Below are 21713 nucleotides of genomic sequence, written 5' to 3' on the forward strand. Positions count from 1 at the left end.
ATGACTCGCTGCAGGAGTTACTTGCGAGGACTCTCCGTCTGTGTCACGGTGCTGCTGCTGGTGAGCTAACTGCTAATGGAATTTTCTTATTGATTATTGATGATGATGATGATGATGAAGGTGATGGATGTTCAGACAGGACAGAAAAAGGAATTTGTTTCACTCTTTTAACTTTTACTTTCTATTTTAACTTTGTAAGAAATTATGCAGATTAGACTTTAATCAAACCATTTGATCGTCTAATTTTACTTTTCCTTTAAAAATGAAATTGGATAATTTTCTTCAACATAATCAATAATCTTTGTTTCTCAAGTTAAATTTGTTTGTAGATGCTGTAACTCTTCATTTTTTGTTTTTGTTCGTCTTTAATTACTTTAAAACAACACTTCTTAGTTTGAATCTTTTTCTTTCTGCAACAGATTTATTGTTATTAAAATAAAAATATTATTAATCCAAACTTTAAAATTACGTGGAGTTCCTCAGGGAACGAGTTTAGGGACCTTCTACTTTATAACATACATTTTGGTGTCGTTATAAGACATCTCATTTCATAGCTATGCTGATGACTCATCGCTTTATGTTGCCATAACAACCATCTGATTCTTTTTTGTATAAAGATAGATTTCAGAGTTTGTTGCAGAAAGTCTTGAAATATTTTAATGTTAACTTTAAACTTTTATATTTTTCCTTTTTTATTGATGTCTTAATTTTTTTAAATAATTTATTCATCTATTTCATTGTTGTTGTTGTTGTTTTTTTTTTACAGCGGCTAAGCTACTATAACTTCACTATTAGCTTGTTTTTACTAGGATGATTATTATTTTCATGGCAGAGCATTTTTAAAGGGATAATGTTGCAATAAAAGTAAAAAATTGCTAACTTTGTGTAATTTTTTTTATAAATTCAGAAACCAGTCTTTTCATTAACTTGATAATCAATCACTAACTTGTATAATAAATATTATACAAAATAAATATTATACAAATACAGATTGACTGATGTTATTATCAGTACAGAGATGCAATTAAACATTTATTCGAGGTCATCCAGCAGAGGGCACTCACGAGTTTCTCCTAAATCAGATTTATGGCCTTTTTTTAAACCATAAATATTATTTTGCATTTATGTTAAAAAAAAACCACTACAAAAGTTCGCCCTCATGTGTTTAGTTGTGTAATTACAGGTTAATCTTTCTTCAGTTCCTCTTGTTGTTTTCTTTTTTTTTCTGATTAAAAAAAAAATCAAAGTATAAAATGTCTTTAATCTTGAAATGCTGACAATTTTACTTTCAATCATAATTTAATGCATCATTACCTCGGTTGTTATTTTTTGGCTCATTATGTAATGATTTGAAATCTCGCTGCTCGAACGCTCGGTCATGCTGCTTCCTGTTTTTTCCTGCTTCCTGTTTTGGCCGCTGCATCGTTGTTGTTTACACGTTATCAGCTGATTGCACTGTTTACGTTTCCATGTTCCAGTTCTGGACACTTTTCTCTGATGATTCAGAGCAAACAGGAACACGTTTTTATTCTGTCGTAACACAATTTGTTTATATTCCTTTTTTTAATTTTATTTTTATTATTTGATCTCATTGTTGGACTGAATCTTTATTTTGTTTGTTTTGTTTCTTTCTTTTTACCCCCAAACATTTTTGCAGTGTGTCTTCATGTTTAGTTGACATTTGTTTGTGCTCATTTTGTGATATTTCTTGGACACTTCGTGTCCATGTTTGGTTGTTTTATGTCGCTTTGGCTTCGTATATTTTTTCCGTCTCGGTTCCCGGCTGATTCGCGTCTCTCGGGAAGACGAGCAGTTTGAGAGGAATTCAGCTGAAGACTTCCTCCTCTGTGAAACACAACAAACTCTCTCCTCTGCAGTCTGAACTCATCCCATAATATTCAACCATCCTTATTATGTTCCTGCAGGTGTCCGGTGTGGTGATGATCGGCGTCGGATTCTCCTCCATCGATGGAAACACGCCCGTCGCAGAGGTAAACAAAAATAAAATAAAGTTTTATCGTCTTGTGTTGTGATTTTTTTGAACCCCTTTTATTATTATTATTAATATCAATATTAGAATTGACACAATTGCTCTAAATAGGAAATCAAATAATAGAAAACAATTAAACCCCAGAAATAAACTTTTTTTTTTTTTTTTTTTTTTTAACCAAGTAAGTGCAGCACTTAAAATTAGTAATGTCTATATTATATTATTTTGGTTGTACTTTTATTGTAGAAATATTTGAGGTATTTTTCCTTTATACACTTTAGCCACCGCGAACACAACACCCAAATCTCTGAGTGAACTGACAGCTACTGAGTTGCATTGTGGGTAATGTAGTGTTATTGGAGAACAACACTGAATCAGAGGTCTTTAATTATGGACATGAAACTTTGGTTGAATCATGAGAAGACTTAAGGAGAGTTTAACTACATCTCCCATGGTGCATTTCAGTAAAAGACGTCCAATCACAGAGCTTTGAGTTCTTTAATTTTTTTTTGCTAACAGCAATCAGAAAGTTTTTATTTAAAGAAAAAGTAATGAACTCTGCAGCTTAAATCAGATTGTGGTTGATGAATTCAGCGTCCGTCTTTGTGTCTTTGTGTCTCCGTCTCACGTCCAGCTGTTTGAACAGCTGTCCAGCAGCAACGGGCTTCTGGTCCTGCAGGTCTTCGGTCCGGTCACGGTGTTTCTGTCCGTTCTGGGTGTCTGCGGTGCGTCTTTGGACATCAAACCTCTGCTGTTGGTGGTGAGACAAACACACACACACACACACACGTTTGTTCTCCTATCACTGTGGGGACTCCAGTAGACAAAAACCTGCTCTCATCAAAAAACCCGGTTCCAACCTGAACCCTAAAACCGGGTCACATCTCTGACAAAACGTCCTCACTTTGCTGGTTTTAAAAACCCACAGTGGTCCTCATAAAGATAGAAGAACAAGTACACACACACACACACACGGGGGGGCGGAGCTAACCTGTGATTGGTCCTCTCCAGTTTTCCACTCTGTTGTTCGTGGAGTTTGTGGCTGTGATGGTCGTCGCCTCGCCGCTGGTTCGGGTTCAAGCTCAGGTAGCGTTCTGTTTTCTTCCGCCTCTCTGCTGCCCCCCGCAGGCCGACGCGTGCGTTGCAGCTCACAACACCACAGCACAGTGTCTTCAACATTTTCATTTAAATTCAGCTGCCAAACTCCTCGTGGCACGTTGAATGTGAATATTATTTATATTTATATTTAATTGCGTTTGTTCATGTTGATAATGCAGAAATTTTGGCAGAAACCAACAGAGAACTTCAGAGCTGCGCTGGCGCTCGTAAAACTACGAGCAAACTGTCGCCAGTGAATCGTCCTAAATAAATATCGGACGTGTGTTTGTGCTGAATCTCCTGAGGACTGTTTACGTTGACTCGTCTCCAGATGGACGACGCCGTGGACGAGTTGTTCCTGAACGTCACGCCGCTGCACCGAGCGGAGCGCTACGTCCAGAGAGAGCTGAACAAACTCCAGACGTCGGTAACAGAAACCCGAGCAGCGACATGAATCTCATCTTACAGCCGAGACTTCAACGACAACGTCTTGGCTTCATATCAGAAACACAACCGGAGATGATTTCAGGTTTAACTGGTCCTGATGGCTTTTTTTGGTGTGTTTTTTTTTCCGAGGACTCTTGTTGTGGTTTGAGGAGCTTTGAGGACTGGGAGAATCAACTTCCTGTTTCCTGTTTCTGCACGCCTCCCGCCCGGCAGCCCAGGTGAGATCATCACAAACAAGAAAAACCCACAACGGTTTTTCAGCCTCGAGAAGAATCTCCGGATTTCTAGAAAAATGCTTCGAGCTCGAGGTTTTTATTTTTTGAAAGAGTTCGTCATTTTTCTGAAGAATTATCGAGTTTCTAGAAGAGTTCCTTCATGACTTCTGAATTTCCAGATAAGTTTAGAAGAGTTTGTAGTTTCTAGAGGACAATTTTAAGCTTTTTTTGTGGAGAATTTCAGAGTTTCCGTCTCTAGAAAAGAGCCCTCGATGAACGAGAAGAATTTCTAGATTCCTAGAAAGTATCTCGGAGTGCGTTTCAGGGTTTTCCCGTATTTACTTCTCAGATATTTTTCAGCTTTCGAGATCGTCGATACGTTTGACTGTCGAACGAGTTTCCAGAAGTTTCTGAGAGATTTCGTAATTTTATATTATGAAGAGTTTTCTTTCCTCACGTTTGATTTTCTAGACCAGTTTTTTAGATCGTGGATATTTTATTCCATGAAAGAAATCTTCCTCTTCGTCTCTCAGCCGTCGGCCGGGCAACTCCAGCTCGGGGGGGTCCTGTGTGTTGCCGGGCAACGACCGCGCCCCCCCCGCCCCGCCGCTCTCCGATGAACCGTGGGTGCACGCCAAGGTGAGGCGCTTCCCGTCTTTCTTCCTCACGTTCTTCATCTCTTCTATTTTTCCACGTGTTTTTATTTTTCTATCTTTCGCCCGTTTCCCCGACTTCCTATATTTCACCTCCTTCCTCTTCCTCTTCCTCTTCCTCTTCCTCTTCCTCTTCCTGTATGTCTGTTCTCGTGTTTTTCCGCCTCCCCTCCAACAACCTGATGTCACATGTTCAGTTTTTGTTTTGTTTCCTCGTGTCCATCTGTAGAGGAAGGAAAATGTTTTGGTTGACCTTTGACCTGTGTGTGTGTGTGTGTGTGTGTGTGTGTGTGTGTGTGTGTGTGTGTGTGTGTGTGTGTGTGTGTGTGTGTGTGTGTGTGTGTGTGTGTGTGTGTGTGTGTGTGTGTGTGTGTGTGTGTGTGTGTGTGTGTGTGTGTGTGTGTGTGTGTGTGTGTGTGTGTGTGTGTGTGTGTGTGTGTGTGTGTGTGTGTGTGTGTGTGTGTGTGTGTGTGTGTGTGTGTGTGTGTGTGTGTGTGTGTGTGTGTGTGTGTGTGTGTGTGTGTGTGTGTGTGTGTGTGTGTGTGTGTGTGTGTGTGTGTGTGTGTGTGTGTGTGTGTGTGTGTGTGTGTGTGTGTGTGTGTGTGTGTGTGTGTGTGTGTGTGTGTGTGTGTGTGTGTGTGTGTGTGTGTGTGTGTGTGTGTGTGTGTGTGTGTGTGTGTGTGTGTGTGTGTGTGTGTGTGTGTGTGTGTGTGTGTGTGTGTGTGTGTGTGTGTGTGTGTGTGTGTGTGTGTGTGTGTGTGTGTGTGTGTGTGTGTGTGTGTGTGTGTGTGTGTGTGTGTGTGTGTGTGTGTGTGTGTGTGTGTGTGTGTGTGTGTGTGTGTGTGTGTGTGTGTGTGTGTGTGTGTGTGTGTGTGTGTGTGTGTGTGTGTGTGTGTGTGTGTGTGTGTGTGTGTGTGTGTGTGTGTGTGTGTGTGTGTGTGTGTGTGTGTGTGTGTGTGTGTGTGTGTGTGTGTGTGCAGCCCTGCGGTCCGATCCTGAAGAGCTACCTGAGTTTTCCAATCAAACTGAGGATAGGAATCATTTCGGCCTTCGCCACCATCACGGTAAACTCATCAGTTACTAAACGTGTTTCCGAAGTTTTCTGAAGAGTTTTTCAATATTTAAGATTTTCTAGATTTTTAACGTGCGCATTTCTGGAAGTTCGAAGTTTATTATTGTTTTGTTTTTCGTTTTCTTTTAAATGTTTTGTCAGTTTATGGAAAAGTTTCTGAACTCCTTCGGGAAGTTTCTTGAGGATTTTAGAGTTTTTACGATCCGACGATACGTTTCGAGGAACGTGTTTCTTAATGACTCGTGAAAATGAGTAAAACTGCATCCAACCTGTCCACTAGAGGGCAGCGTGTCAGAGTCACGTGATTTATGAAAACTCAGACGTGGAAACCTAAAACACTTCATTAAGGTTACGAAAAAAAAAGTGATTATGGTGAGGGAAAATAAACAGGTGTGTGTGTGTGTGTGTGTGTGTGTGTGTGTGTGTGTGTGTGTGTGTGTGTGTGTGTGTGTGTGTGTGTGTGTGTGTGTGTGTGTGCGTGTGTGTGTGTGTGTGTCTGTGTGTGTGTGTGTGTGTGTGTGTGTGTGTGTGTGTGTGTGTGTGTGTGTGTGTGTGTGTGTGTGTGTGTGTGTGTGTGTGTGTGTGTGTGTGTGTGTGTGCTGCAGATGGCGGCCATCGCTCTCTGCGTGGCTCTCGGTCTGGAGGAACACTGGAAGACGCCTCCGGTAGAAACGACAGTCGACGACTTCGACAGAGTGAAGTACCAACCGAAGCCCTACCTCACCTGACCTCTGACCTCTGACCTCTGACCTCTCACCCGACTTCAACACATCGATACGTACCGCTTCTAAAGGTCGCGAGAGTTTTATGAAATAATCACGTCGACCGGAGTCTGAAAGTATTTTCCAAACATATTTACGTGAGGAAGCAGCTTGGTGTTATTTTTATTTCACATCTTTCATGTCACCAGAAGGGTTTTGGTTTTGTTTGGGAGACTTCGGCTGTGAAGTCGTTTCTAACGAGGGTTCAGACTTCGGGGGTGAAGAACAGCCCGAGCACCGACGTTTCTTATCTTTATGTTTGAAAGCTTCGTCTGGTCCTGATGTTTATGTGACGGCAGCAGCTGCTTCGTAATCTAAACAGAGAGGCTCGCGTGGATCAAACACTCGTCTCTGACGGCTGCAGTTTCATCCTGCCGCCACAAGATGGCAGCAAAGGAGTGAATACAGTCTGCAGCAGATCAGTGTTGGTTTATGAAGTAAACATCAGAAGTTAAGAAAACAACAAATTTGCATTCCTCCCTTCTGTTCATCTCTTTCAGAGTAAAGAGTACAGGAAGTAAAAAGTAGCAAAGCAACAAAATAAAAGTCCTGCGTTTGAACTTTTGAATGGAAAAATACATAAATATTATCAGAAAAATGCACTTCAAGTAATAATGTGGAAGATTTTCATGATAAATATTCATATAAATGTTTACGAAGTCACAATTTATCGTTAAATATTGATTGATTCACTGATGAAAGCTCCTGTATTTGAAGGAGTGATGATAATAATTTAATAAATTATAGTTAAAACAACCAGATGCTGACTAATGTTCTGTTTTAACATTTAAAAATAAAACTTTTTGTCTAAACTTAACTTCCAGTCTTCAAATTCAGATTAAAAACATATTTATTAGATAAAGTCCGTTTTATTTAAAAAAAAAAACTTTTTCCTGTTTATCAGCGTGTGTTTTTTTTGTTTTCTTGTTTTCATATTGATTTTCATTTCTTTAACTTTGTTTTATTGTTTATTTTGTGTTTCCAGTCCAAATTGTTTTGATTATGTTTAATGTTTTGCAGCTCGTTGGTTCAACTTGTATTAAAAATGAGCTCCATAAATAAAACTAACTTCAATACAATAATATTGTGTAAATGGTGATTGACAGAACGCTAATTTGACAGACAGGTGAAGACTTAATAATAATAATAATTGAAACTTATATAAAAACTGTTTCAATTAAATGCACACAAAAAGATAGAGATGATTAAAAAACTAAAAGATATAAAAGTTGAAATAAGAGTCAGCGCAGTAAAATAGAGTCAAATAAAAAAACTAAATTAAGAAACTAGAAATAGTTAAAAACATAACATAAAAGCTGTAATAATGAAAATAAATAATAAGTTAAAAGTAAATAGGAGTGCAGGTTAAACTTTCTCACCATCATCAGCGTTTCCAAGGCGACATCAGATCGATGAACAGAAAACTCTCCAGGAGTCATCTTCCAAACTAAAGATGAAGATCGTTAGATATCAATTTAAATATCCAGCTGGTGAGAGATGTTTTTAAATTCCTCTCCAGCTGCTCGGTTGATTTGCAGAAGCGCGACTAGTTTCAGGTTGTTTTTAAAGAAGCGAGCTGAGTTAGAAATCTCCCTTCCTGCTGCTGCCAGCTTCTAAAAAAGCCATGATGAGATCATTTGTTCTGACAGGAGGCGTCACTCTGCTCTGTTTCCACCTCATTCATGAGCTGCTAATTTGAGAAGTTAAATACCTCAAAAAATGATGTAAAATTAAAATAAATATTGATTTAAATGAGACAGAGTGTTCAAAATATAAATATTGAAGTCGGCTTCTGAGTTTGTTTTAAAATCAGATCCTCAAGATGCAGCTCGTATAAACAAAGTATTTCTGTCTGGTTTCCGTCCAGCTGTCGCTGCAGCTGGAGATGAATTTGATGTGTTTGTACAGTTTGATTAGTTCTGAATATTTTTGGTATTGTTTATTTGTTAGTTTGTCGAGAGACAGGAAATGTTGGAACTTTGTCTCTTTGGTTTATTTCTGAGTTTTTTTCCACTTATCTGCACAAGAAAACACATTTAAAAAAAAAATGTGTATAAAGTGTTTTTAAGTGAAAATAGAAATAAATAAACTTTCTCTTCCTGCTTTCTTTTTCCTTTCTAATAATTTCCAGTAAGTTTCTTTTTGTTGAAACACGTCTAATGTCTTTTTCATTTCAGGGGAAATGAAAGTAAAAATGTCAGACTGTTGAAATGAAATTCACCGTTTTATCTTTGTTGCCTGAGAAACTTGTTTTTTTCTCCACTGCAGTTGTCCTTGTGTTTTTGGCGAGATGCCAATTTCACAACGCTTCAGTTAGATTAGTGAGAAGACTAGTGATGCATGATGGGAAAAAAACACACAAAGAGCCAACGGTCTCTGAAAAGGATTATTGACTCGTGAGCTTATAAACGTTTTATGAAATAAAAAATAAAAAGGCAAAAAATTTTACGCAAAAAAAAAAATCTTAAACACTTTTTATTTTTGAAACCAGTAAATACAAATTAAAATGAAGAAAGATTTATCCAATAACGTCGTGAACGATGTATTTAGATTTGATCGTGAAGCATCTTTTATTGCGTGAATGAATAAAGTTCGCTCCTAAATAATTACGTCTTTTACGGAAGTTTCACACTTTGTTGGAACACCGTTCATCAACACCGTTCATCAACACCGGTCATCAACACCGGTCATCAACACCGTTCATCAACACCGGTCATCAACACCGTTCATCAACACCGGTCATCAACACCGTTCATCAACACCGGTCATCAACACCGGTCATCAACACCGTTCATCAACACCGTTCATCAACACCGTTCATCAACACCGTTCATCAACACCGGTCATCAACACCGTTCATCAACACCGGTCATCAACACCGTTCATCAACACCGGTCATCAACACCGTTCATCAACACCGGTCATCAACACCGTTCATCAACACCGGTCATCAACACCGGTCATCAACACCGTTCATCAACACCGGTCATCAACACCGGTCATCAACACCGGTCATCAACACCGGTCATCAACACCGTTCATCAACACCGGTCATCAACACCGGTCATCAACACCGGTCATCAACACCGGTCATCAACACCGGTCATCAACACCGTTCATCAACACCGGTCATCAACACCGGTCATCAACACCGTTCATCAACACCGGTCATCAACACCGTTCATCAACACCGGTCATCAACACCGTTCATCAACACCGTTCATCAACACCGGTCATCAACACCGGTCATCAACACCGTTCATCAACACCGTTCATCAACACCGGTCATCAACACCGTTCATCAACACCGTTCATCAACACCGGTCATCAACACCGTTCATCAACACCGGTCATCAACACCGGTCATCAACACCGGTCATCAACACCGTTCATCAACACCGTTCATCAACACCGGTCATCAACACCGGTCATCAACACCGTCATCAACACCGTTCATCAACACCGTTCATCAACACCGTTCATCAACACCGGTCATCAACACCGGTCATCAACACCGGTCATCAACACCGTTCATCAACACCGGTCATCAACACCGTTCATCAACACCGTTCATCAACACCGGTCATCAACACCGTCATCAACACCGTTCATCAACACCGGTCATCAACACCGGTCATCAACACCGTTCATCAACACCGTTCATCAACACCGGTCATCAACACCGTTCATCAACACCGGTCATCAACACCGTTCATCAACACCGGTCATCAACACCGTTCATCAACACCGGTCATCAACACCGTCATCAACACCGGTCATCAACACCGTTCATCAACACCGGTCATCAACACGTTCATCAACACCGTCATCAACACCGTTCATCAACACCGGTCATCAACACCGGTCATCAACACCGTTCATCAACACCGGTCATCAACACCGTTCATCAACACCGGTCATCAACACCGTTCATCAACACCGGTCATCAACACCGTTCATCAACACCGGTCATCAACACCGGTCATCAACACCGGTCATCAACACCGGTCATCAACACCGTTCATCAACACCGGTCATCAACACCGGTCATCAACACCGTTCATCAACACCGGTCGTCGTGGCGACGAGGCCAGACCCAGAACACCATGGACGGGATTATAGATCTCATCTACATTCATCTCGATGCTCATTCAGTCACTTCCTCATTAGTGAGTTTAGTGATTGAATCCCCCCCCCACTCCTCCCGCCCCTCTTTGGGCGTAAAGCAGAGCAGCTGTGGTGAAAAACCCTCTCGGCTAATGTTATTGTGTCTGTCGGTCATCTGCCGGTCAGGATGAGCGATGATGCAACGCCGTCGTTAAACTCCAAACACAATTAAAACGAACCTCCGTCCGTCCGAGCGGTCGACATCGACACGCCGGATGATTCACCTCGAGGACGGGAAGTCAAAGGTCCAAAAAAAAGAAGAAGAAAAAGAAAAAGGAGACGTCCTTATGAATTCGGCAGGAAAAGAACCGGTCGGAGGGAAAAGAACCGGTCGGAGGGGAAAAGAACCGGTCGGAGGGAAAAGAACCGGTCGGAGGGAAAAGAACCGGTCGGAGGGGAAAGAACCGGTCGGAGGGAAAAGAACCGGTCGGAGGGAAAAGAACCGGTCGGAGGGGAAAGAACCGGTCGGAGGGAAAAGAACCGGTCGGAGGGAAAAGAACCGGTCGGAGGGAAAAGAACCGGTCAGAGAGACGTCAAAGTTCAAGAGGATCCGACTCAACAATTAAACGTGGAAAATGTTTGTTATCGTTATTTTATAGTTTTTATTCTGGAGTGTGTGTGTGTGTGTGAGAGTGTGTTTGTGTGTGTGTGTGAGTGTGTTTGTGTGTGTGTGTGTGTGTGTGTATGTGTGTGTGTGTGAGAGTGAGTGAGTGTGTGTGTGTGTGTGTGTGTGTGTGTGTGTGTGTGTGTGTGTGTGTGTGTGTGTGTGTGTGTGTGAGAGAGTGTGTGTGTGTGTGTGTGTGTGTGCAGAGATATAATGAGTGGAGGGAGAGTTCCTCCTTCTCCTCCTTCTCCTCCTTCTCCTCCTTCTCCTCCTTCTCCTCCTTCTCCTCACAGGCTCCATTATTTTCCGCCGTCATTAAAGAATTGATCTGTTGTGGGAATTCGTTCTTCCAGATAAATTATTAAAGCATTAATGACTTTTTGTTTATCAAGCGATCGATGCAACTGGTCGCCCGGCAACGGTTCCAGAGGATAAACGTCATCAGAACTAATTTGTACAAAAGGTAATGCCGGTTGTCACCAAAAGTACCGAGCACATTAATGCTCCTCAGAGGATGAACCAGTTTTATGTTGGACAAGCAGAATTTCACTGATGTTGTTCATGGTCTTAAGAGGATGAACCCCAATGATTTAGGTGGTTCATTCAAATTATGAAATGACAAATGGTCATGGAATTTACTGTGAAGGTTCATCATCCTCAGAGGATTCATCCTAATGATATACAGTCCAGTAAAACCGCTTCTGACCCTGATGGATGAAACCTTCTGATTTTAGACTCTTAGTTTGAGATAAATCAAACACAATTGTAAAAGTTCATGATGTAGATATTCACGGTGCCCAGAGGATGAACTTCAATGACTTTGGTGACAAGATAAAAACAGAAAAAACACTTCTGATGGACTTTGTGTGACAGTTTATGACATATTCTGAAACAAATGCATTTTATAATAGTTTATTACGGTTGCAACTTTTAGTTTTGGTGACCCGACGTGTCCTCCAGCGCCACCATCAGGGCAACCTTCGCAAGAGCAAACGCTTTCCAGGTCTTTTTATGTTGCGACAAATACAGGAAGTATGACAGCCGGGCCTCTTTTATCCGAGCCGCCATTGTGTCCGAGACATCTCAAGGTCAGAGTCCGATGACCGAAAGTCCTTCAATCTATCACCAGAACAAACAAACACATTTTTTTTTTTTAAACTGTTAACTCCAGCAGGATACGGCGCCTAAAAATACTTTCCGACGGAGTCGCAGCTCAATATCACAGCAGGAGTTAAATGAGCGTTTCCAACCGGACTGGAGAGTAAAAAACAAACAACACGGCATCGTTTAAACGCAATTTAATCTCCACGAGACCGATGTCCGTCACCAAATCTTCCCACCAGAGAAAGTCAAACACTGAGAACAGCGTCACCATGAGACCGAACCTCAACACCTCCGCTGCCCTACTCTCATTCGACCGTCATCGTTTCACACCTTTTTTTTTTCTCGGTTTCTTGCTCGGAAGCGACATGCAACAGAAGCGACTCCAAACAAAACGAACATCGTTGTTTGTTTTCAATTGACACGTAAAACATTTATTTCGGTCGTCTTTGCATAATTTGCAAGCAGTTTCCTGGAGAGGAAACGTAATTATGTTTAAATGTAGTAATCAGACTGCGTTTAAAGTGTTTCCTTGTATGTTTGTTGCAGCAGCTCCTCCAGAAGCTCGCTGCCTCGGTGACGTGACCTACATTCTCCTATGTGAACATACTTTCATAGTTTTTTTTCTCAGAGCGAGCATGAGAACCGAAATCTGCTTCTGCTTTTTTGATCGACACATCCTCCTTTATTTGTTGGATTGAAAGCAAGGGTGTCAAACTCATTTTACTTAAAGGGCCACATCCTGCCCACTTTGATCTCAAGTGGGCCAGACCAGTAAATTCATAGCATAATAACGCAGACATAACGACAATATTTCTCTTTGTTTAAATCATTGGTGAATGATGCAAATAGAAGTAACTCTTAATTAAATTTGAAAGTCTCTCATTTAACAAACGAAAGTATCAACTGAGGAGAGACTTTTAATCCAGACTGAAATATCTCAACAAGTATTTGATGGATTTGACTCCATTTTGAACTTTTCAAAAGTAAGTGTGTTACTCCACCCCTCCACTCCCCCCCCCCCTCCCTCCAGGTCTCCCGCATGCCCCGCCCACCTCACCTGCTCCCAGTTCTTCCAATCTGTCCCACCTGCAGCTCCTTCCCCAATAAAACCTGTCAGGACAATTTTCGTGTTTCTGGTTTCAGTGCCTTGATTTCCAAATATGGTCAACTTCCGGCTCCACAAAACACGAGATGGCGACGGCAGACCGGAGGCTCCTGAACCCGACGGCTGTATAACTGCTCGGCATTTTGTACTAATGAGTCAAGTCCATTTTGAGACCTCGAAGAGCTCCAACTGTGAGTCAGCTCAAATAAACAAGGCTTTTACAAAACCACAAAGATTCATGTGAAGATCAACAGGAAGATTGCAGATGAATAATTCATCTCCTTTTACAACATCTGCAGGGTAACTTCAGCTGTGACATAAGTCACACTTTAGTTTCTCCTTCAGAGCTGCTGCTGATAAAACGCAATTCTCCTTCCACCTGGTGTGATTTACACGTTTCCTATTTTTAGTTTTTACCCGTTGCTGCGGCAACAGCTAGCGCTGGTTGGCTGTAAATCTGGCAACTAAAGACAGAGTTGATTCGTAGTGTCACAGAATTGAAGAGTTCGTTTAATACTGTGTGAGAAGACGAAGGTTAATCAGATGATGACGCTTACAGCCGAGTGTTCCTGAGCCCATGCGGTGATTTCCACGACAAATTCATTGCTGTTTTTTTTTTTTTTAAAGCAGTGGGCCCGAAGATCTCAGCCGTCCAATATTTGGTTTTCAGTCTCGTAGCTTGCATTTGATTTTGCGTTTCTTACGTGCCGTGATCGTGCGGTTGTCCTGTTTCCTCTCGTAAACACTTTTAACAATAAGACTCGTAAATAAAAAGACCTTAACAGCTCCAACCTGCACATTCCTGAACGCAACCTCCAGTCGGCAAGATTTCCTGCTCCGAGTCTCTGGATAATAATTAATAAAAGAAAATGAAAAACTGCCACTGAATTAATTCACTTTTGATAGAAGCAGCCAGAAAAGCTACTTATGAGCTTGAGGAAGTGTTTTTAAATCTGGAAATCATTTTTAAAGAGAATTACAATTTTCTATAAATATAATAAGGACATTTTACTTCTCTTTTGTTGACTTGAGTTTTGTTATGACTCCTTACAAACGGTCCTGGGTTGGTTTCTTCTTTCTTTTCTTTTCCCCAGCTCATGAATATGTTGCGACACCATAATTCTAGAGAAAGGGGCGTGGCCAACCCCTTTCCTGCCCCCCTTTTTCTGCCCACAGTTTTTTTCTTCCTGCTCCCATGCCTCTTTTCAAAAAGTTTTCTAAAAAGTTAGAAATGAAACAAACACATCTTCAAGTGTAGTTTACATAAAACCTTTTTTAATTAAATGCTTTATTGACTTCTTAAAGTTTCTGTTTTCACTTCTCAAGCTGAAAACGTGAAGATTTGGTGATTTTGCAATCCTGCGTTTGGCAGCAGATCAGATCTATGTGTTGTGGTTCTGTGTTCGTCTTCATTCACTCTGCAGGCAGTTTATCAGCGCTCACACTGCTGCACATCATCTCACAGGCTGCTTCACCTCGAGGAGTCAATCACCCCAAAAAAACCAAAGATGGCAAAAATTAACGGATGCCTCAAGTGCCTTTTTATCTTCTTCAATGTGGTGTTTGCGGTAAGTTTCTCATTTTTATTTACACTTTTAGTGAGTTTTTGTGTTTTTGTTTGTGTCTTCAGGTAGTTTTGTTTATTACGTAATCATTTATGTTGGTGCCGAAAGAAAACTGTGAACTCAGAAGGTTTTGTTTTTTTCTCTGATCTTAGATTGTTTAGAAACAACAACAAAAAAACTCCATGTGATTTATTTGGGATTTTCAACTTTTATTAAAGAAAAAAGGAGGGGGGGAAAAAGAAGAAAAAAATTCACTTTAAAAAGATTCTTTAAAAAAAAAAAAAAAAAAAAAACCTAACATTAAACCAAAAACATCTAAAATCCTAAAATAAGTTTATTTATTTAAAGTAACTATCAACAAGTGTTTTGGTCAAATTAAGAGTTCCTGTGAAAAAATGTTCAACAAAACCTACATTTTCCAAAACAATAATCAGGTCTAGATTTTGTTTATTGCTCAAATGAAGCAACAAAACAACAGCAAAAAAAAAACAAAAGGTGACTTCCAGTAAAAGACAAACGGAAAAAAACCTAAAACCTGCGGTCAAGCAGGGAAAGCAGCGAAGAACTGGGTGGAAATTAGGTACCCCCCCCCCCCCCCCCCCCCCCACACACACACACACACACACACACACACACACACACACACACACACACTTCAAACTGTTTCATAGAGAAACAGTTTGAATTAAAACACGTAATGAGTTTGCGCAAAAGAATAACACTAAATGTGGTCTGAAAAATAGGAAGTCAAAGTTTAAATGTGTCTCAACTGTGTAACATCTTTCTAATTAGTTTTTTTTAATATTTGATCATGCACACAAGGTTAAATTCCCGTTTATTTTTGTTCCAGGTTATTTGGATTTAAATTAAGTTGTATTAAATTATATAAATTAAAACATCTGAGATTAGATTTTTAAGTTGTAGAGGTTTCTCATGAGGTCTGTTTGAGGTTTCAACCGTCCTTCAGTTCGATGTCATCGGATCTGAAAGGACGTTTTTCAGCTCTCTGTCGCCCCCAAGTGTCCCAGTTTAGAAATAGCAGGCGCTCCTCAGACATCCAAACCTCAGCAGGGAACAGCTACGCATACAAAGCCTGGAAGAAATTACACCTCTGACAGTAATTTCCAGTCACTTTTAAAGCTTTTTAAGTCCTTTAAAAAAAAAAAAAAAAAACAACAACAACACATAAAGGCAAAAATGCTCTTTAAAGTTATGATAAACATCAAACATGTTTTATTTTCTAAATATCTTAAAATAATAATATATATTTCATTTTTGGCACTTTTGGACCTACGTCCACGGAGCTTTATAATTTTGTTGAACTAACTCTGTGATACTGTTTTCCTCAGATCTTCGGATGTCTGATGATATTCGGGACAGTGAAAGCCACCGCCTACAGCAACCAGGTAAACAACAACAACAACAACAATCTGGGGGGGGGAATCTGGTTTGATTGACAGGTCTGTGTTCCATTCAGGTTTCGGTTACAGGTGGGCGGGGCATAGCGCCTTCAGGGTCTCAGTCAGTGTCACCGCTGGCTCCTCCCCTTGCTTGTCCAAATATGGTCACTTCTGGTTCAAGGAATAATTTGACACTTTTTGACGCACAACTGTTAAAACAACCATTTGAGGTTTTGAGTTTCGGTGGACACACACACACACACACACACACACACACACACACACACACACACACACACACACACACACACACACACACACACACACACACACACACTTTTTTTTTCCCCAAATATGAAATCGAAACCCTTGGCTGTTATCTGCTGCGTGATTTCCCCTCCTTGTCCGTTATCTTCGTCGGGTTAGCGCTTTCTCTGCCAAACATGCGTCAACAGTTTCCCCCTCCGACGTCTGTTGGCAGCAGATTTACTGCAACGTGACTCGCCATCAAACCGGATGTCAGACGTGACGCAACAATTTAAACAAATGTCATGTCAAGAGTTTGTTTGTGTCGATGCGCTCGAAACGTTTCAATCAGGAAACTTTTCTCTTTTAAAGCTTTCCAAATAAAAACAAAGACCCGTTTTCTTTTCCATTTGGTGAAAACAGAGCCTGATTTTGTTTAGACGTACGACGGTCAGCATCTGAAATACATAATACCTGTTTAGAAATGGATAAAAAAAAATAAAAAAAAATGGAGTTGAAGTACCGGCAGTGTTTATAGGGAGGCGGGCTGCGGGCCACATGCGATTTCTTTTTTTCTTAATGCAGAACAGATGCAGCCTGGAGGCAGTTTCCACTCTCACACGGTCGACTCGCTTCCACGCTGCAGGAAAAAACCCAAAACAGGACGGTTCAAACAATGTTATCAGATCAGAAGCTCAGAGCGGCAGAAGAAATCTCCGTGGAATAACAGTTCTGGCTCTTCGCTTTGCAATAATCAAATTCACTTTCCATTCTTTGCCTTTTCCCAAAACGTGTAATCGGGTTTTCCTCCCGTGTTTATATCCAACCTCTCCAGGATGCAGAGTTTAGATCCGTCGATGCCCACGTGGTTCCTCAGAGAACTGAGATATAGTTACACATTTCCTCTCCACTTTCTCTTCCCGTCTTTGTCTCTTATTAAAAAAAGTGACAATCGAATCATTCTTATTAAACAATATATATATGAACTGATTGATCGTGACAGTTGAAACGTGATGTGTTCGAACTCGTGAAGCTCATCTCTAAGTTTTATTTAATCTGAAATCATTTCTGCCGCAAGGCTTTTATTTTGAAGGAGGCACGCAGGAGTCGTTGACAGTCACCAAAATTTGCCATTTTTTCAGCTGCAGTTTCACTTCTCTTTGTTTATTTCATGTTTATTTCACGAAGGTGTCGCGTGCGCAACGTTTTGGCTCAAAGCGTTTCCTTAATGCGGAAGTAAACATGCGGTTTCGGAGGGTTGACGAAGTGTACGAGAACGAATGTTTTCAGAAGTCTAAAAATAAGACGCTCAGTATAACAACAGTTTTCGTCTTCCAGCTCTCGAAGTCTCCGTTTCAATTCAGCTTTTTAAGCACGACGGTTCATTTGTGATTCACGGTGTACCGTTTTGATATGCGTTGCTAGGTGATCATATTTGTCAACTATTTGTCAAATATCACGTTAATATAACGTTCTCCACTTTATCGGATGATTTAATAATTCTTTGTCCCGATCAGCTGTCGGCCGTCGGGAGTCCCGGTCTGGGATGGAGTTGGGTTTTCTCCATCGGCGTCCTCGGCATCTCCTGCCTGGGAATCTACGCCGGCTGCGCCGATAAAGAACTCCCCCTTAAAATCGTACGTAAAAAAACAAACGATAAAAGAATCGAGCAGCAAATAAAAAACAAATGAAGAACTGAGTGACGAGTCTGGGCTTCAATGTTTTCTTTCCTCGTCCAGTTCGCGTGCTTCATGGCCGTCGGGATGTTCATCATGATGATCTTTGGCATCGTCTCCACCGTCGCAAGAAACAAGGTAACCGATCCGCCGAGATATCTGTTCGTACGTTTCCCTCTTCTGCCGTCTGACGGTGACGTCTTTCCAGTCTGTCCTGACGCTAATGTTGTTCTTCGTCTTCGGTCTTCCTCGACGCCGACGGCGTTCCTTCGGCCCCTCGTAGATGCGGGACAACTTAAGGTCCACCTCCAGCGAACTGGTGAAGCCCATCGTGGACAACCAGGAAATGATGGCGCTGATGGACGAGCTGCAGCAAACCGTAATATATCTTTTGTACCGTTTTACCCTCGCGGGTGTCGCCTTGGTTTCCACGGTTACCGCCCGCTGAACATCGCGCTCGCTCGTGGTTTTCAGGCCCGTTGCTGCGGAGTGGTGAGCTCCGACGACTGGGGCGACCGCATCCCGTACACCTGCGCATGCCAGTCTTCGTCCTCATACAGAACATACGCACAGGGAGGACACAGCTGCAAAACCAAACCTCAGGTGAGTTTTAGAAAACAATTCAACTGGAATGTCAAATTTAGAAACTGTGCTAGAAATTGGAGGGTTTCCGATTCTTAAGGCCCCAAGAAAACAACCTATGAATCGTTAAGAGGCCATTTCCTGCCTCCGTAGTGACGGCTGAGAACACGTTAAATCAAATAAACGGCGACGACGACCAGCTGGTGTCCAACGTGTCGCGGAAAAACTGCTTAACGGCTCGTAACCTCGAAGGAAAAACATCTGCTGTCGTTTAACCTGATTTATGACTTGAGACATTTGACTTTTGACCTCGTAGACAAAATGTTAATCTCATTTACTTAAACACAAGACATCTGAATTTGAGACAAATTAAGAGATAAACGAATGAATGATGGTAAACTATAAGATGAGGATTTATTTGGTGACTTTCTGGAAACTTTCAAATGCCGCCTTTTTTTTTTTTTCAATCTTTGCTAATTAGCCCATTTTGTCTCCATGCAGGGAGCCTTGGGCCCGGACCAGATCTACTCTCAGGTATCTCAGGACCGGCCGATCCAAACAGCGTCCAGTTCTCCAGCCGGACGTGTTTCTCGATAACGGCCGTGTTTTTCCGTCTCCTTTTCCGCAGAGCTGCGCCGACATCATCATAATGTACGTCGACATCTTCTTCCACGTCGTCATGGGCGTCTGCTTTGGATTTGCCGTCACCGCAGTAAGCGCCGCTGTTTTTCCCTTGTTTATCTCTTTTTTCGGGAAAGTGCCTTAAAGTGCGATACCGCCGAGGGCCACCAGGGGCTGGAGCTAAAAAGACTCCCGAGTCAATAAAAGACGATTTGTCCTTTGGTTTCAATTTCTCGCTCGCATAAACAAAAACAACAACAAATTCAACTGTTAACAAATAATTAGGCGGGAAACTGAAAAAAAAAATTCTTTATAAGAAGATATTTTTTTCTGACTGCTCACCTGTCTGTCCACCTGTCTGTCTACCTGTCTGTCTACCTGTCTGTCCACCTGTCTGTCTACCTGTCTGTCTACCTGTCTGTCCACCTGTCTGTCTACCTGTCTGTCCACCTGTCTGTCCACCTGTCTGTCTACCTGTCTGTCCACCTGTCTGTCTACCTGTCTGTCCACCTGTCTGTCCACCTGTCTGTCCACCTGTCTGTCCAGCTGCTGGGCTTGCTGATCTCCCTCCTGATGATCCACCAGATCAAACGTTACGACGGCGCCGGAGGTTCGTCCATCGCCATGAAGGCCTACTGAAGAAAAAAGCACTGCACTCGCTGACTTTACTTTTTATTTTTTTATTTTTTCAGCTTTCTATTGTAGAAAATATTGCTTTAAAATAACAAACATTTATTTTGATTTTGAAACGTTGTGTTATGTGTTGGTCTGCAGCATTGTAGTCGTCTCATGTAGAAACATACGGTAGAAAATGAAACTGAACTTTTCTCGTTAACCTGAGGAGGATTCTGGTTCAATCAGTTCAAAAATAACTATTTGAAAATATATATTTTTTGTTATAAAAAAAAAGAAAAAAAGTTGAATGTCCAATCTGTGTAAATAATAACTACAACTCCCAAGGTGCATTTGGAAACGTCCAGTCGCCGACTTTAAATTCTCTGGAGGTTAAAAAAAAACAAATTTATTTTACGACTACGAGCCCGACAGCTAGTTAGCAGAGTAGCATAGCTTACAAGCTAATTGCTAACACTCCAGGCAACCAGGAACACGCTAGCTTCCTCCAGCTAACAGCGTGACCTCCGAGCTTCTAATTTATTTGGCTTTTTAATTTATTAATAAATTCTGGTGAGACAAATAAGAATTGTAAAATTGTTTAGTTTAGCATAGCACACGCTGCTAGCCTAACTTTGAAAAGCTGTTTATCTCAATTTATTTTTTTAATCCAACCAAAATCTGCACTGGGAGTATTTTATTAGACTTTTATTGTTTTAATAAATGTCAAAAGCAGTTATAACATAAAGACTCTCCTCATATGTCCAGTGTCATTTTTTTTTTATAAAGAAAATACAGGATTTTACCTTCGAAAGTAAAAGATATTGATTGTTTTTGTTTGTTTTGGGACGTGGTCGGTGATCCGGAGATTATTTCTGAAGGAACATGATGTCACTTCCTCCTCAGGTTAAAATTTTAAGTTAAATAATAAACTTGAGCTTGTCGCTTGTCTTTGTGTTTGTAAAAGAAACATTTGTCACAAATATTTCCCCAAAAGTTACGTGAAGCTCTTCAAGTCTCGTAAACACCGAACACGCCGCTGAACCGTGAAGGTGAAGGAAATTTACTGAACAGTTAAAATGTCATGTCCTGTTTTTGTGTCTTATAAAATGCATCTCGTGTGTCTGTAAAGCTATTCAAGGTGTGTTCGACAAACCAAACAATAACCAACTCAGGGTCATTAGCGCTCAGATCTCCCACAGGACCGTGAACGCCCCTGTACTTGGATTAAAAACGGATTTAAAATATAAACAGGAAATGTTTTATTGTGAAAATCCTCCACTCCTATCGTTCCAGAATAAACTCGAGATGAAAAAACAGGTCTCACGCTTGTTTTTTTCATGATCATATATTTCCTCACTTCTTCTGCTGTTGAAGGAAACTACTGCTCCATAAAACAATTTACTTTTTATATATTTATATATATAAGTGGTTTTGTGGAGATGAGAGAGTTTCGGGGGAAGTTTTGTGAGTTGATCGGGGTTAAAGGAAGGAGTTAAGACATTTCCTCTGGAGAAGGTAAAGAAGAGACCAAATTGCAGGTTTATTCATGTGTCACCATTCAGACAGAGTGTTTGGAAATAGATTTAAAGTAAGATATAAAGCAGAAATCAGAATCGCTTTTAAACTGGAGGCTTCTTCACGGTGCGTTTCCCCTCCGAGCCAGACGGTGGCGGTGTTTCACCTGATTACAACGCTGTTTGCCAACAACTGTTAATAGAGCCAGAAGAAGAAGAAGAAGCAGGTGAGCAGGTGTTGGAGGTTGAAGGAAACATGGAGGACGAACGGTAACCGG

At 41.1% G+C, this 21713-nt stretch overlaps 2 protein-coding genes across 2 annotated transcripts; both read left to right on the forward strand.

The window, feature by feature from the left end:
* Window positions 1-7136, forward strand: LOC138633164 (23 kDa integral membrane protein-like). The gene is made up of 9 exons (XM_069719243.1): window positions 1-60; window positions 1926-1991; window positions 2625-2750; window positions 3002-3076; window positions 3420-3515; window positions 3665-3753; window positions 4284-4389; window positions 5384-5467; window positions 6081-7136. Exons 1-9 carry the CDS (start codon window positions 1-3, stop codon window positions 6201-6203), a joined length of 825 nt encoding a protein of 274 aa, XP_069575344.1. The 3' UTR covers window positions 6204-7136.
* A 7438-nt stretch (window positions 7137-14574) lies between these two features.
* On the forward strand, window positions 14575-20374 carry LOC138633154 (tetraspanin-8-like). The gene is made up of 9 exons (XM_069719231.1): window positions 14575-14784; window positions 16131-16187; window positions 17945-18064; window positions 18167-18241; window positions 18387-18482; window positions 18578-18706; window positions 19187-19219; window positions 19314-19397; window positions 19853-20374. The coding sequence occupies exons 1-9, from the start codon at window positions 14725-14727 to the stop codon at window positions 19943-19945; spliced, it is 747 nt and encodes a 248-aa protein (XP_069575332.1). The 5' UTR covers window positions 14575-14724; the 3' UTR covers window positions 19946-20374.
* Window positions 20375-21713: the final 1339 nt, after the last annotated feature.

Source organism: Brachyistius frenatus, unplaced genomic scaffold (assembly GCF_029030835.1).
Source record: "Brachyistius frenatus isolate BFR_SWC_R1_liver_20210118 unplaced genomic scaffold, ASM2903083v1 Contig_210, whole genome shotgun sequence".
In the NCBI taxonomy this organism is placed as follows: domain Eukaryota; kingdom Metazoa; phylum Chordata; class Actinopteri; family Embiotocidae; genus Brachyistius; species Brachyistius frenatus.